Source organism: Trachemys scripta, chromosome 18, assembly GCF_013100865.1.
Source record: "Trachemys scripta elegans isolate TJP31775 chromosome 18, CAS_Tse_1.0, whole genome shotgun sequence".
Lineage (NCBI taxonomy): Eukaryota > Metazoa > Chordata > Testudines > Emydidae > Trachemys > Trachemys scripta.
Window position 1 is genome coordinate 4,184,109 of NC_048315.1, and position 14,698 is coordinate 4,198,806.

The 14,698-nt window shown below is 41.8% G+C and overlaps 1 protein-coding gene across 1 annotated transcript in view; it reads left to right on the forward strand.

Annotated features, from left to right (window-relative positions):
• VPS53 (VPS53 subunit of GARP complex) overlaps nucleotides 1-14,698 on the forward strand; it is an 87,372-nt gene that overhangs the window by 15,193 nt on the left and 57,481 nt on the right. Inside the window, exons 5-6 of the mRNA XM_034752955.1 lie at nucleotides 13,670-13,756; nucleotides 14,055-14,170. Coding sequence (XP_034608846.1) covers nucleotides 13,670-13,756; nucleotides 14,055-14,170 — 203 coding nt within the window. The remainder of the gene's footprint in view (nucleotides 1-13,669; nucleotides 13,757-14,054; nucleotides 14,171-14,698) is intronic.

The window sequence follows — 14,698 nt, forward strand, 5'->3', positions numbered from 1 at the left end:
GATGTGTGAATTTGTTTTTAAGTTGCTAGTGTCCCTTTAAGAAAAACAAAACATAATTTAACCTAGAAGATTTCCTAGCATAATGGAGGTCAGTCTGATTGGCTTCTAGGTCCCAGTGCAATATAAACATTGAATAATAAGAAAAAGGAAGTGCACATGTTCTGGACAGGGAACAACCTTGCCTGTTTTTTGGTGGGTGAAGATATTAGTTTGGTAACTCAGTTGGCTTTGACTGGCTCCCAGCTCTGTTTTTTTTACTCTTAATATTGGAAATATGTTTTCCTTATCCATAGGAGTTCAGGAGAAAAGATGGCAGTTGCCGGTATTCATAAGAATGCAAGTAAATTGCTGTCTAGCTTGCACCCAGCTCAGCGGTGGACACTTTAATTAGCTGTCTGGTACTTTCATAAACAATGCTGCATATAAAGATAAATGTGTAGCACCTTTGCCACTGGGGGAAGGTTAGCAATGCCTTCTCTTCCCAAGCCATGTGCACAGTGTAGTTTGTTGCTATGTTTAAACCTGTGAAAGGACGGAGATGGATGCATCTGGTGTAGAGAAATACCCACAGCTCTCTTGGGTTTGGCAAGGTCTTAGACTGACATGCATTGGATACTTACCCTCACTCAGCTATGTCAGTGGAGATCAGGGAGGACTTTACAGAATGGATGCAGGGAGGAAGGGAATTGCATATGGAGATTGAGCAGAGGAAGTGAGAGGTGAAAATGATACGGGTGCCACGAAGCCCTCTTGCAGCCTAAGCACAGGGAGGGAGACTGGAAGGTGAGGATAAGACCCCAATCTGGCAAAACACTTAAGTCCATCTGTAATTTAAAGCATGTGAGTAACCCACTGAAGACAGTTTTGCATAGGCTAGTTGTGCCCTCAGTCTCGCTTGCTGCCACCTAGCCATTGTCCAGTGCTTGTGCCCGCCTCCCTTAAGCTCTGGTCCAGCAAAACACTGAAGTGCATGAATAGTTGCTTTGAAGTCAGCGAGACAGGCATATTTGTGACTTTAAGCATATGACCTAAGTACTGGGCTTTGGATAGGGTGACCAGATAGCAACTGTGAAAAAACGGGACGTGAGTGGGGGGTAATAGGCGCCTATATAAGAAAAAGTCCCAAAAAACGGGACGGTCCCTTTAAAAATGGGACATCTGGTCACCCTAGCTTTGGACAACAATTGCCAGGCAGGTAGACAGCTAAATTGTGTGTACAGCTAGGCTAGGCAACAACATGCTCAGGTTACTGTCACTTCATCCTCTCTCCCTCCCAGAAACCCACCCATTTATTTGTTTCACGCATGTGTTGTGTCTTGTGTTTAAGAAAAGATTGTCGGCATTTTGGTGTAGAGCCCATCTCTTTACTTAATGTTTTGTGCAATGCCAAGCTCAGTGGGGCTGCGATTCCTGATTAGCGCCTCTAGGTGCTACCAGTATAACAGGTTAGCTTCAAAGCAGGCTTTGAAGAGCCTGTAAAAACATCAGCCTGTTCGCAACAAGTGTTTAAGCCTGACATTTTAAATAATATCATTTGTAGGCTTTTCTTTGGCACAATCACTTTAATATCTCCCATGCCTCTTATGTAGAACACTCTTCTATCATTCTATCATGAACCATTCAACATTCTTGTCTCCTATTTTTCTCTACAGAAACTTGTATCCTGATTGTTAGCAGGCAAAGGCTAATATTCAGGATTTTTGTGTGGAGTGTGTGTGTCGGGGGGGGGAATGCAGATTTAGGGAATGTCTTAAGCTCTGTGTGTAAGTTTAAAAAAAAAAAAATCCACACCACATATTTCTTAAAACCCAGGCCTTGTGATTAAAGTCACACAGAGTTCTTAAGCTTTTGTAGCCAATGAATAATAAACAGAAGTCAAGCTGCCAAAATAAATCAAACTTAAGATTCATTTAGATCATTTCTTTAGCAAGTCATGGCAGTTGGATGGTCTCTTCCAAGCCGTAGGAACACAGTAAGCCTTTCTAGTCTAAAACATGCTTATTGAAAAGGGTTTTAGGCAAATGGCATGCCAAGAAGAAATACTGTTATTTATTATCCTTTTGGACATTGGCCATTAAAACTGGCATCTGCAGCTACACAAAGAGGTCAAGCATAACTTTTGCCATCTGCTGTGTATCCAAGTTCAGGGGAGAAGCAAGTCGAAGCGTGACCTTTTCTTGTGCTTCTATATCATAAGTGGGTAAATGCAGTTTGTCACCATCCTGTAGCTCTGTGGTTCTCAACCAAGGGTACACCGACCCCGAGGGGTAAGCAGAAGTCTTTCAGGAGGTACATCAATTCATCTATATATTTGTCTAGTTTTACAATAGGCTACATAAAAAGCATTAGCGAAGTCAGTACAAACTAAATTTAATACAGACAATGACTTGTTTATGCTGCTCTATATACGATATTATACGGTAACGTGTGCACTGTATTAGACATGCATGCATTTTATATCATTTACTGATGCATGCAAGCATGTTTGAGGTTGACGTTGTCATGGTGTGTATGTGGTTGCGATGTAAAAATGGATAGCTTTTGGAAACGGGGAGCTGGAAGCAGCAGTAGTGGTGACAGTGACAGTATAATTCACAGCCTCCCAGAATGACAAGGCTCACAAGTGAAAAATAGGCTCAAGTATCACACGGAAACGTAAGTTCAATATTTATCTCCCCATCGATTTATTTTTCACACTACGGTAAAAACGAAAGGAAGCAATTTTTCTGTAATAGCCTGCTGTGACGGACTTGTATTTGTAGGTCTGATTTTTGTAAGCAAGTAGTTTTTAAATGAGGTGAAACTTGGGGGTATGCAAGAGAAATCAGTGTCCTGAAGGGGTACAGTCGTCTGGAAAAGCTGAGAGCTACTGCTGTAGCTGTCCAGGGTGTGGCTTGGGTCATGTTTTGTGCTGGCAACAGGCAAACTTCATTCCCCGATGGACCCAAGCCCGGAGTAAGTTACAAAGCAAGATCTTGCTGGGTCAGAGCTGGTGCTTTTGCCACATGCCAGCTGCATGAGAAGTCCACTCCACCAGTGAAAATGTTGACAACAGGCAGGAGTTTGAAGCTTGGTTTTACTATGCAGTGCCATTCCCTCCCAATGGGGAAATGTTTATTCCAGCTATTAGGTTGACATGCCTACGGCTGAAGATCCGTCAGCATTTCCATTTATAAATCTCGATTTTCAGGGTTTGTAATGCAGCTGTACAATCCTAGGCCTCAACCCAAGAGTGGATTTATCTTACAAAATCTGAAAAGCGTTATTTTGGTCCGGTTTTGGAGGTACACAGTGTGCGAACCAAACATGGCTCTGATTGATCAGATGCGATTTGGTGGGAACAGCTGAAATGCTGAGTTCTCTAATGGGCTTTACAGGCATGTAATTGACAAGGGCCCTGCCCTAAGGAGTTTACAGGCGAACTAGGCAAATGCGATGCACAAGATTGCAGTTCAAATACACAGGGAGGTGCAGGCCATGTTGGAGTGGAGATCAGATTTGTTGAATCTGGAGGAGTAATGGAGGTTACTGAGATCAGGGCGGCTCTCTGGAGCATAGAGGGTAGAACGAAATGAGGCATGCATGGAATTGTGTGAGGAAGGTGGAGACAAAAGGTGCAGTTAGAGAGGAACAGGAGCAGCATGGGAGGTAAAGACTCAACACTTATGAATTCTAAAAAAAATTAGATCCACAAGAGAGAATCACAGCTTGTCTACCAGGGACTTTACCTGTACCATTATACAGGTATGGTTATACTGGTAAAACTCCTTGTGTGAAGACTTATTCTGGAATAGTGTCCACATGGGGGTGTTATAGCAGTAGAATTACAGTGGCATACTTAGACTGGTATAGTTACGCTGCCCATTTTCCCTGTGTAGACAAGCCCTCGTCCACAGCACGTTTCCCCAGTGATACGTCTACACAGAAAAAAAACACCCTCTGCAGTAACGAGCCTCAGCCCAGGTCAAGTGACTTGGGCTTGCAGGGCTTGAACTGCAGAGCTAAAAATAGCCGTGTAGATGCTCAGGCTGGAGCCCGGGCTCTGAGACCCTCCCTCATTGGCAGGGCTGCAGGCTGCGCTGCTGTTTATAGCCTCACAGAGCGCGCCCCAGTCCGTTGAACCAGACTCTGAGGCTCTCTGCCGCGGGCGCGTTTTGCTGTGTAGACCTCCCCTCGCTCTAATAATCCTGAGGCGTTTCCAGTCCTTCAGGGCTAGGCTGTAATTTTACAAACGCTCTGAGTGAGACGTGGGGAGTAGCCGCTTTGTTTTTTGTTTTTTGTTTTTTTTAAAAGCGTCTGAAATTATTTGGATTTGGAACTCTTAGGCCCTGTCTGGAATAGGAAAATAGGTGGTGTTTGAACATGTGAGCATGTGCAGACTGTTTAAAACCTTTTAAAAACCTGTCAATTGGTTGTGGTCGCTCCTAGTGGCTAGAGGGCTCCTGGGATTAGGTACTCCAGTGATGGGCAGCCGTGTAAAGCCCTAAGGGCTTGTCTACTTGGTGAGAATGATCAGCACAGCTATAGCAGAATAGCTGATTCCACAATAGTTATGCCAGTTAATTTACTTGTGAAGACAAGCCCTGCGTGGGTCACCTACAGCCAGTTAACATGTTTTTAAAGGCGTTAAACTGAATCTACAGTAGGTGCAATGTAATGTTTAAAATCATGTCAGCTAACGCATATTAGCCAACACGTTTTCCAGTACACCCTATTTTCCTAGACACAACCATGGACTCAGTGAAGAGGGGTTTGTGTGTGGCGGCTTTCAGCAGAGTAAATTGTAGGCATAAGAAATAAGTAGTCAGAGTTTTTCCAAATTGTGCTCCTGTTTTCCCGAGGCTTGACTATATTTCAGAGCAACTTAATCCTAGATTGTGTTGTAATTCTTACAGCATCCTCTAACATGAAATCCGAACAGAGTATTTTTTTTGCCCTTCCTCAAACTGGAGGGACTCACAGGTATGAGACCTTAATGGAAGAAATTGTTAGTGTGGTCACAGTATATAAAAGTCTTTTTGAAAGTGCTGCAGTTGTGGCTCCTTTGAGTTGTTAGATGGGAATTTATTTTTAACCATGCTCGAGGTTTTCATTGATTTCAATTGTAAGTGTGGCAAGGAATAAAAGAAGACTTAAAACTCTCTGCAGTTGAGAATGGGGAGGTTTCCAGAAGTTCAAAGCTCTCAATATCCTAACCACAGCCCAATTTGTAACATGAAGGACACATTTGGACTTCAAGAAATTGGGCAGATGTGTCAAGTGTCTATAAAATACTTAGCACTGGGCAGTTTTCCAGTATGAGTAATAACATCCAGTGGAAATGTATATTTGCTAGACTCAAATAAAACCAGCAAGTTTTTACTCCACACCAATCAGCATGTGGAAATCATCTAAGTAGTTTAACCATTATTACCAGAACAACGTGGATCCTAGTGGCCCTCAGGCTTAAAGTTTCCTAAGCAAGCAACCTATCCCAGCACATTTTTTTTCTTTCCCCCAATGAAATGTTGTTCTGTAATAGTGCACAGTATAGTATAGTTCCTTTTGTCTGAGGATTTCCGAACCCTTCAATATTTGAACGAGCTCCACAACAGCCCTGTAAGGGTGGATAGGGGCTATTCAGAGATCACTGCACCCACCACTGAATTGTCACCACGTCACTGGTAGAAAGTGGCAACTGTTCAATAGAGCACAGCAACTCCGCCCACCTTTTTAGGGTGGAGATGAAGATGGCCACCGTGTCAACTTGGAACTGCAAGAGGAATTCAGAGAGGTAGAGCGTAATTCCCTGTGTTGGATTTCGGGTAGGATGCTATGTGCAACATCCCTACTCCTGCACATAAGTGCTAAGACATCCTTTAATTGCCATAAGTGGCAAGAACATTGGTTTTAAAGGGACACATCAATTCAAAGTCAAATTGATTTAAAAAAAAAAAAAAAAGTTTAGTAGTGTCTGGTACTGCCTGACTTCCCCTGCCAATTATGGTTTTACAATCACATTTTCATCTCTTAAAAGCTGTTTTCCTGTCCTCCTTTGCTATGCAAAACACCCAAAACCAAGGGGAAACAATGTAACTGACTATACCCAAAGTGATCTTATGGTTACTTATAACAATACTGAGGTCTGGTCTACACTATGGACCTATATCGGTTTCACACCCTTGAGCAACATAGTTATACTGACCTTAACTCCCCGTGTAGACAGCGCTATGTTGGCTGGAGAGCTTCCCCTGGTGATATAGCTACCACCTCTCAAGCAGGTGGATTAACTACGCCAATGGGAGAGCTCTCTCCCATCAGCTTAGAGCATCTTCATTGAAGCACTACAGTGGTGCAGCTGCACTGATGCAGTGTTTTAAGTGTGGATTTGCTCTAAGTAAACAAATTTTTTTCAGACTGTGTCATCTTTCATTGTGTGTGTATTTGTGGTCAGTCTCACACTCTCATCCTTATGCACTAATCAAATACTGCAACGTTTTGGTTTCAGTTGCTACAGGCAGACTGTTTAAATCCAAACAAACTGTTTTCATCATCATCAGAACAAAGCTTCATGAAAATATTGTTAAGCTTTGTCAAGCAAACCAAACTTTTATTTTGTCCCAACACCACATTTTACATCTAAACTACCAAATGGTGCCCCATGACTTAAAAAGCATGGAACAGGTTTTCACACAGCTTTTCCGTGTGTCAGAGCAAAATGTTATGTTATCTCTCTTCTTAACATAAAACATTTCTGAGGTACAAAAAATGCCAAACATGCCCAGAGCTCATCAATTAAGTAGGTTTTTCTAGGTCAAAAAGAAATATGCAGCCCCCCGGCACCACTGTATCATTCAGAGCTACTACTGTGTTGTTTGAAGGTTATATTTTAAGGGGTAAGTAAAGGGGTTTGAAGTAAGCTGTAAGAAATCAAATCAATATTTATTAGCAATTTTACTTCGTACTGGTGCTCCTGAAATTTACAACATTGTCAAGTTTTGTTGTTGTTGACAGTTTTGGAAACTTGTACCTTGTTCTAAAAATTGCAGTATAAAACTTAAACTGAATACCAGCTGCTATGCCTGTCCCTTCTCTTCCCCCACATCCCAACCACGTTATTCAGCAAAGCAGCAGGAGACCTGAGTTCTTTAATTCATAAAACAGGGCCAGAGCTCATGTTGTCCAAACTGTGACTCCCCAGAGCCCTTAAGTAGGTAAAAGTAGCAGATGTGGGCCCTACATGATGGTAATTGTTGACCTTTTTTTGGGCTGTTAAAGTGTCTGGGGGCAAAATCCTGGTTTAGTTTGGTCACCGATCCAGTGACAATTTGTTAGCTTTGGAGCTTGCCATTGGCTTCAATGCTCCATCTCCAACGAAGTGCAAAATAATAATCAAGAGAAATATTTTTTCACACATAAACCACTTTCACCCTAAAGGGTTCCCCGGTTTAAATATTTGACTCTCTATTCTTTTATTGCTTCTTGTCCCATTTCTGAAATGAGAGAGCTGGAGTATCCTGAAAGTATGAAAGAGAGAATGTATTGTACACGAGCAGGCAGACACTCTTTTCAGGGCCTGGGCTTTTTCTGAGAATAAAATACGATGCAACCAGTGTTTGGTGGTGTGAGTTGACTGGTAATTATTAAGGGTGCTCCCATGTTCATGATTGGGGATATGTTCATCCCACTGAGATGAAATGGAAGGGGGATATTTTTATCTCCATGAATGGGGATTTCTACTTATAAACCCCCCATGAACTGAGATGACATTATGCCCCCCACCGTCTTGTTCTTCTCTGGAATCGAACTCTTCGGGATCAAACCAAGGACAAATGCAAGCTTGAGACTCTGCAATGACAGTTAAAGCATCAGCACATCATGCACTTTTTTGCAGAACAGATTAGAAATAACCTTGATAGATGGTTGGAGGTATGGGAATGCAGATTGGAGGCCGTGTGCCAAACCCAGGAGAATACTACTGCTCTTACATTCTCTCTGTCCAAGTCCATGATTTAAAAACTAGTGATCACTGAACAGGGGTATAGAATTTCAAAAAAATATTGTGTAGGTGCTTGTCACTTATCTGGACTGATCCTGTTGAGTTTTTCAATAACTTCATACTGTTATGGGTAAGCCTTGATGTACGGTTTATAGAAAATCCCGCCCAAGAGACAAGCAGTGGGTAGGAAATTTGGCAGGAGTAAGGCTAGCTGATACTGACTCTGAAGGGTGGGGAGATGAAAGGATAGCCCTCCTTTCCTTTCACCATCTCCTAATAGTGACCAGGTCTTACCAGGAGCTTGATAACAGATTTGGATTTTAGTATGAGATGCTGACCCTTTTCTTGTTGCCTTTTCAGACCTTTAGAAAAGAACCTCTGGTAGCCCCCGGTCCTGCTAACCCTTATGCACGTGTTTAACTTTGAGCTAGAGTAACTTGGGGCTATTCACAGTAGCAAAGTTAAGCATGCATGTAACCACTTTCAGAATCAGGACCCTAATGGTTAACTTTTTAGAGAGAGGTCTGGCTATTTTTATTTTCCACTGCTTTCTCCAGTTATTTTTGATAACTGAAGTGGACAGGACTTCAAAGAGCAACTTGTCATTCCAACACCATATATTTTGTCTAAGTACCACAGGGTAAAAATAACAAAGCAATCTTTAACTCAGGAGACTGATGGCTAGTAATATTTCTTAGACCTCGCATAGTACTCTACAGCTTTAAATCACCAGCCACACATTCATCGCTAATGTGCTTTGCAGAGGTCACCTTAAGGCAAGCTGCCAACTTCTTAAAAACTCGTATCAAAGCAACCTTTATCAGAATACCTTCATGTTAGATGCAAGATGCGATTGTGTGCCAGATGGGATGTTGGCAGGGGATGAAGGCAGAATTAAGGTGGCTTGGGTGGCTGTGAATTTTCCTGCCTTCTAATATTTGCCCTCTTACTATAATGTAAATATGGAATTATTGGCTTTCTTACCTTGTATGATTTTTGAGAAAACACCAACATTCTCTTATATAATTGATACATACTTCAGTTTATTGAAGCTTTTTTTTTTTGGTCTGTGAATTTTAAATAATGAAAGTGTAACCTACGTTCAATGGCCCTTTCACAGGTAAAGGTTGGATTCTGATATTGTACTCACATTGAGTGGCATCTTACTGATTTGAATAGCCACAGCTGGCCTACCTGCAGAGTAAGGTGCTACTCAGTGTGAATGAGGCAAATCCTGGTTTTATATGATGCTGTATGTCTCCAAAGACTTAGAAACATCGATTAGTAAGTAAGGGCAAGAAATAATCTTTTGATATTTGTAGCAGAAAATAAAGGACTTTCCCATAAAACTAGATACAAAAGCTCTGTACAAAGTGTATCTAGAGCAAATATCGTGTACCTTGCAATAGCTTGTGTGCAACCTTCAATGTCTAGAACCTTTTGTACCTAAATGTGGTTATCTGTCAGTTACTGCACTGGGGTTATCATTTAACTTCATTGTGAAATGTTATTGGTGTTTGCCCATCCCCCATGATAGTCACCGAGGAGGCTCTGAATGGAGCTCAGTTTAGCATCTCATACCAAAGAATTATCGGTCCCTGAAGGCTAAGTTTGTTTTGGGTGGTCCAAGGTCTAAATGGATGTCATGACATTGCCTCTGCTTTGGATAAGAATGAAGTAATCGAGCGGTGATGCTTCCATGGGAGCTAATTTCATCTCTTGGCCAGATCTGGCCTCTGTATCTCTTTATTTAGAGCTCTGTTTCCAACATCCCTCTTGGCTTGAAATACCAATTAGTGGTAGCAGTCAGTGCTGTGCTGAAACAAAAGGAAATGTAGCAACTGGCCTCTGGGAAGGACTTTGGGTTGACTTTTTAGAGGCCTATCCAAGTCTCAGAATATGCAAGAGCATCACTTTGGTAACGGCCTGTTTAATAGCTGAAATGGAGATCTGGTACCTATACAGAGACTATGGTTAAATACATGGGAGGGAGAATTCTTTATTAATTTAGTTTTGTTTTTAATCCATATGCCTGGGAATGGATATGGAATAAAAGGCAAGATTTTATTATAGAAAGAAACTAGGGGCTAAGACCCAAACTATCTCTCCCTCTCTCACACGTGAGTAGTTAAGGAAGATGTCAATTGCAGGTGAACGATGTAACTATCTCTGTAGGATGTACATTCACTTCACTAATCGAATGTGTTGGATGATTGGCTAAGGAACGTTAAATAGATAAAAGTTAATGCTCACATGATTCTGATACTTCCGATGAGACCTTTTTTCCCCTCTGGAAAGTGAATTATAAAATGTTCTCCAACTTAGTCACATTTATTATAAGAAGTAAAAAACCATTCGGGGGGGGGGGGAGGGGGGAGAATCCTTCTGCCAAGTTGGTCTTCATTTTGATCTTGGAAACACAAGATTGTGATAAATGTATTTGTTTTTTCAAGGAGTATGTAGCTACAATAATATCCTTGCTCATGGGATTTGATATAAAAAGGGGGATGGAATAGAAGCTTACTTAACAGCAGAAGACAAAGGGAGCTGGTGGTGGTGATGTTATCAAGACGGAAAGGGCTTATGTGTAGAGTTACTTCATAGGTCGGTTTTAGGATGCGATCAGGTGGCTTTCCCCACTCAGATACACTCCAAACACAGTTCACACCAGTTGTGCTGGGGTCTAAACTTACTTCCTTTGTGGGGTTTGGTCTTATTCACGTAAGGCACTGAAAATACCACACAAAATCCAGCCCTCTGTCTATAGAGAGTCATTCCCACTTTCCTTAGGGTGAGATATTGAACTACCCGCAACAGTGAATCGACAAAAGATACTTAATGTTTTCAGCATGATCATAAGGAGGTTTTCAAGCAAACACTTCCATCTCTGTGCATAATGTTATATATTCCACACACACAAAATTAGTTATCTTTGAACTGAGGTTGCTAGTTGCATATCCTATGAGTGCAAAATATGAAAAGCAAGGAAAAGAAGCAGGCAAGTCATCCAACAGCCCATGTACAGGCCACCTTTTTGTTCCCCTTCTCAGCCTCAGCAGCCTCCTCTCCACAGTCTACAGCCCGCTTACCACCACCCTTCTCCTGAACAGCCATATACGGATGAAACTCTAACCATAAATACAATTCAACAGCAGGCGCACACGTAGATTTCCATTCTGTAACTTGAACATAAACAATACCAAATTGTGAGTGATCAAGACAGAAAATGCAGTTGTCCTCGGAAGAGCTAATGTGCCAGATTTGGCAACCAAATTCAGTTATTAAAATGTGAAACAGAAAAATGTCAGTCGTGCTTAGAGTGCAGCTCTCTACACCGACTGAGCCATAGTATTACCCCTGTAATAGAGCAGCAGTAAGGCTAAGCACTTTTACAGATAGGTATGCAGATAAGGTTGTGCCCCAGAGTCCACCAATGGAGGGCTGGGATTGAAAGCCAAGTGACCCAGATGTGGGGTTTTACATTTCTTCATTCCATAACTTTTGAGTTTTCCATTTAGGTTTATTTTCATCTTTTTTGCTAGCACTTCTTTGGAGGAAGAGCTGATGCTTGCGGGCCTTTGGCAGAAGTGTGATTTGTGGAGGAAGGGAATTGAAGTGAGGGAGGGTGTGAAAATAGGAATGATTTGAATGAAATTGTTGTAAATGAGCCCTTCAGGTCTGCAGACAATAATGGAATTGCAGACAGCAAATAAGTACAACCACCGTCAGATGCGAAAGGAACTGAATAACTTAGGCCAACAAATGAAGGATGCACTTCATTATAGAACAACGCACAATGCTTTGAAAGCAAAGAATTGGTCATCTAGCCCAGTGATCAGGGAAAGATTTGGGAGAGATGCCATTGAAACTAGCTGCTCAATGTATAGTAGCAGCCAAGAAACCTGGGGCAAGTTTCCTCAGTGGTGTGAATCAATGTGTTTGCTGGCTGAGGATCTTGTCCTCAGGTGACTTCTTTTGCATAAGACACATGTACAGGTGTGTTTAAAACTAAAGAGCTCAGTTTGTAGTTGAAGTGCTGTCACGCCCTTAACTGTAGCAATGATACAGACAAGAATGCTGTCCTCTCTCTCTTCAAGAGAGTTGCTAATGTATGAGCTTGACTGTGAATCTTATTCTTACCCTGCAAAGAAGCTGTTGCTGTGTCTGCCTCTGCTCACGTTTCCCACTGTGGAAATCTCAGAGAAACATGGAAGGAAGGAAGGAAGGAAAGGAGAAATTTCCCGCCTTTCGCTATTATTATTTGCAACGTGTTAAATATCTCATCACATACTTTTTCCTTGAAACAATGGGCAAAGTATAATGACCTTCCCTGTGTAATATTACAGCGCAGACCTTGGAAAAGTTCTGTAAGACACTAGGCACTATGTGAGTTTAAATTAGGAGTTGGTTGTAACCCGCCAGTTCAGCATCTAAGCGGCTTTGTAAAAATAAAACATGGTTTGTTCCCTTTTTTTTTTTTTTTAATTTAAAACTTATGGGCGCTCCTGGGTTTTTATGCTGGCTGCTGCTTTCCTTTGCTGTCAGAGCTCAAGCTTTGTTGTTATTAAAAAAACAGGAACCACTCTACAGATGGACAGACAGGAGGATGCATGGCAATATCGCACCGTGGTACTTACAAAAACAGAACAGGAACCTGGAAATGAGAGATCCTCAATGTGCTTGATGTGTTCTTAATAGGTTCCCTGTGTTGCTGTATGCCTCGCTCTGGGCTACACAAATCTCACTCTCCTTGAGGGCTGCACTCCTTTTGCTGTTTCTCTGTTATAGTGCTCTGTGGCATGATTTTGGTGCGTTGGACCAAGGGGGATTTCTTCATTTTATTTATTGTTTGTATGATAGTATTAACTAGAGCCCGGAACCAAGATCTCCCCATTGTGGTAGGTGCTGTAGGTACACCTGGGAAGAGGCAGTGTTGCTCCGAAGAGCGAACATTCTAATTAAACAAGAGTTATAAGGGATGGAAGAATTTTAAATTTAAATATTCTTATCCCCATTTTATAGACGGGGAACTAAGCCACAGAAACACTGAAGTAGAAGTCTCTGGCAAAGCCAGGAATTAAACACAGATTTCCTGAGGCCTAGGCCAGTGTTTTAACCACAAAGCCTCCTTCCCCCTTATTTAGGAGACTTATTCATTTAGCAAACACGGCAAGTTCAGTTCCTCTGTCCCCTAGGTAACTCACTCGATACTTTTTCCATTGATGGCACCTCTTTCATTATCACATTTTTTTGGTAGGATAGATATTTTCTTCTCCTGATCCACTGTAAATATATGGATCAGTGGAGGTTTTAAGTGTCTTTCCAGTTTCACTAGATGGGTGGAAAATATTCTGGTTTTCTTAAATATCGTGACTTTCCGGTTTGTAATCTGTAGAAACAAACTCTTAGAGCTCTTAACTCAGGCACTTAGAGTCCCATTATAAAATTCACATTGAGCCATCGGTCACAAAGAATAAAATCCTATCCAATTTATTTTAAAAAGGTCTTGGGAAATATTCCTTGTCTCAGGTCTTTCTATTCAACCTTGGGACAATACAATTGTATATTGGCCTCTGATATATGGATCGAATGTTATGTGTAGTAAAAATGCTACAAAATTTGCGGTAGGCGGCAACTGCATAGTTCCTTTGATGATGGAAACTGAGTATGAATCTTTTCCTTTTCTCTCAGGCTCTTGAAGAGGCCCAAAAAGCCATTCAGCAACTCTTTGGTAAGATTAAAGATATCAAAGACAAGGCGGAAAAATCAGAGCAAATGGTGAGTGTCAGTTTCTTCCTGGCCTTTAAAGGGAACGGGAGATCTTCTTTTGTTCCCAGCATTTGTGCTTTGTCCATCCTAATGGTCGCATATTGGTAACACATGCTATTGAGAGTTCATTCTGGCTCTAGTTCTACATGTTGTATGTAGGTTCTGAACCCTTGTCCCTATGTTAATGTGGCTGTAGAAGCTAGCAAGGTTCCAATTCCAGAGAGGACAGGGCCCGTCACATCCTCTCCTTACAATTTGCTGTGGTGGCTTGGATGTTTAATCAGTCTCTCTTGTTTTTAATCCCTAGGTTAAAGAAATCACACGAGATATCAAGCAACTAGATCATGCCAAGCGGCATCTGACCACCTCCATCACTACCCTCAATCACCTACACATGCTGGCAGGGGGTGTGGATTCACTTGAGTAAGCCACAGGAACTTTCACTGGTGCTTTTATCAATATGGGGCTTTGCAGCTGTATTCTGGAGTACTGGACAGCATTCTAAATAGTTCTTTATTAGCCGATTCTTCTTCCAGGGAATGTGTGCTCACAGAATTAGCAATGGCTATTATAAATTCTGTTGTCAGGTCTTTTCTGCATGTACCCGGTAGGTCCTGCAGTCCCTGTCCCATATGAATAGGAACTACTGTTGCTGCCTTGGACTCGAGTCGTGTCCCTGATAATCAGCATTAGAGGACCATAGTTGCTATGTTGGTGAATAATGTTGTTCCATTCGGTTGGATGTCCTAATTCTGAGTGTGGCCTTTACAAATTAGAGCATCCCCCAAGTGGTATTTGAGATTAGTGAAATTTATCTATTTCTTTAGTTGTTTGCATTTCTAAGGTGCCCACCACTACTGTGTGCAGGTGCTGTTACATAAATTACGAAGTACGTTTAATGACCCTTCAAGAGAAGGGAACCCAATTCTTCTCTTCCGCCTGCATTTTGAA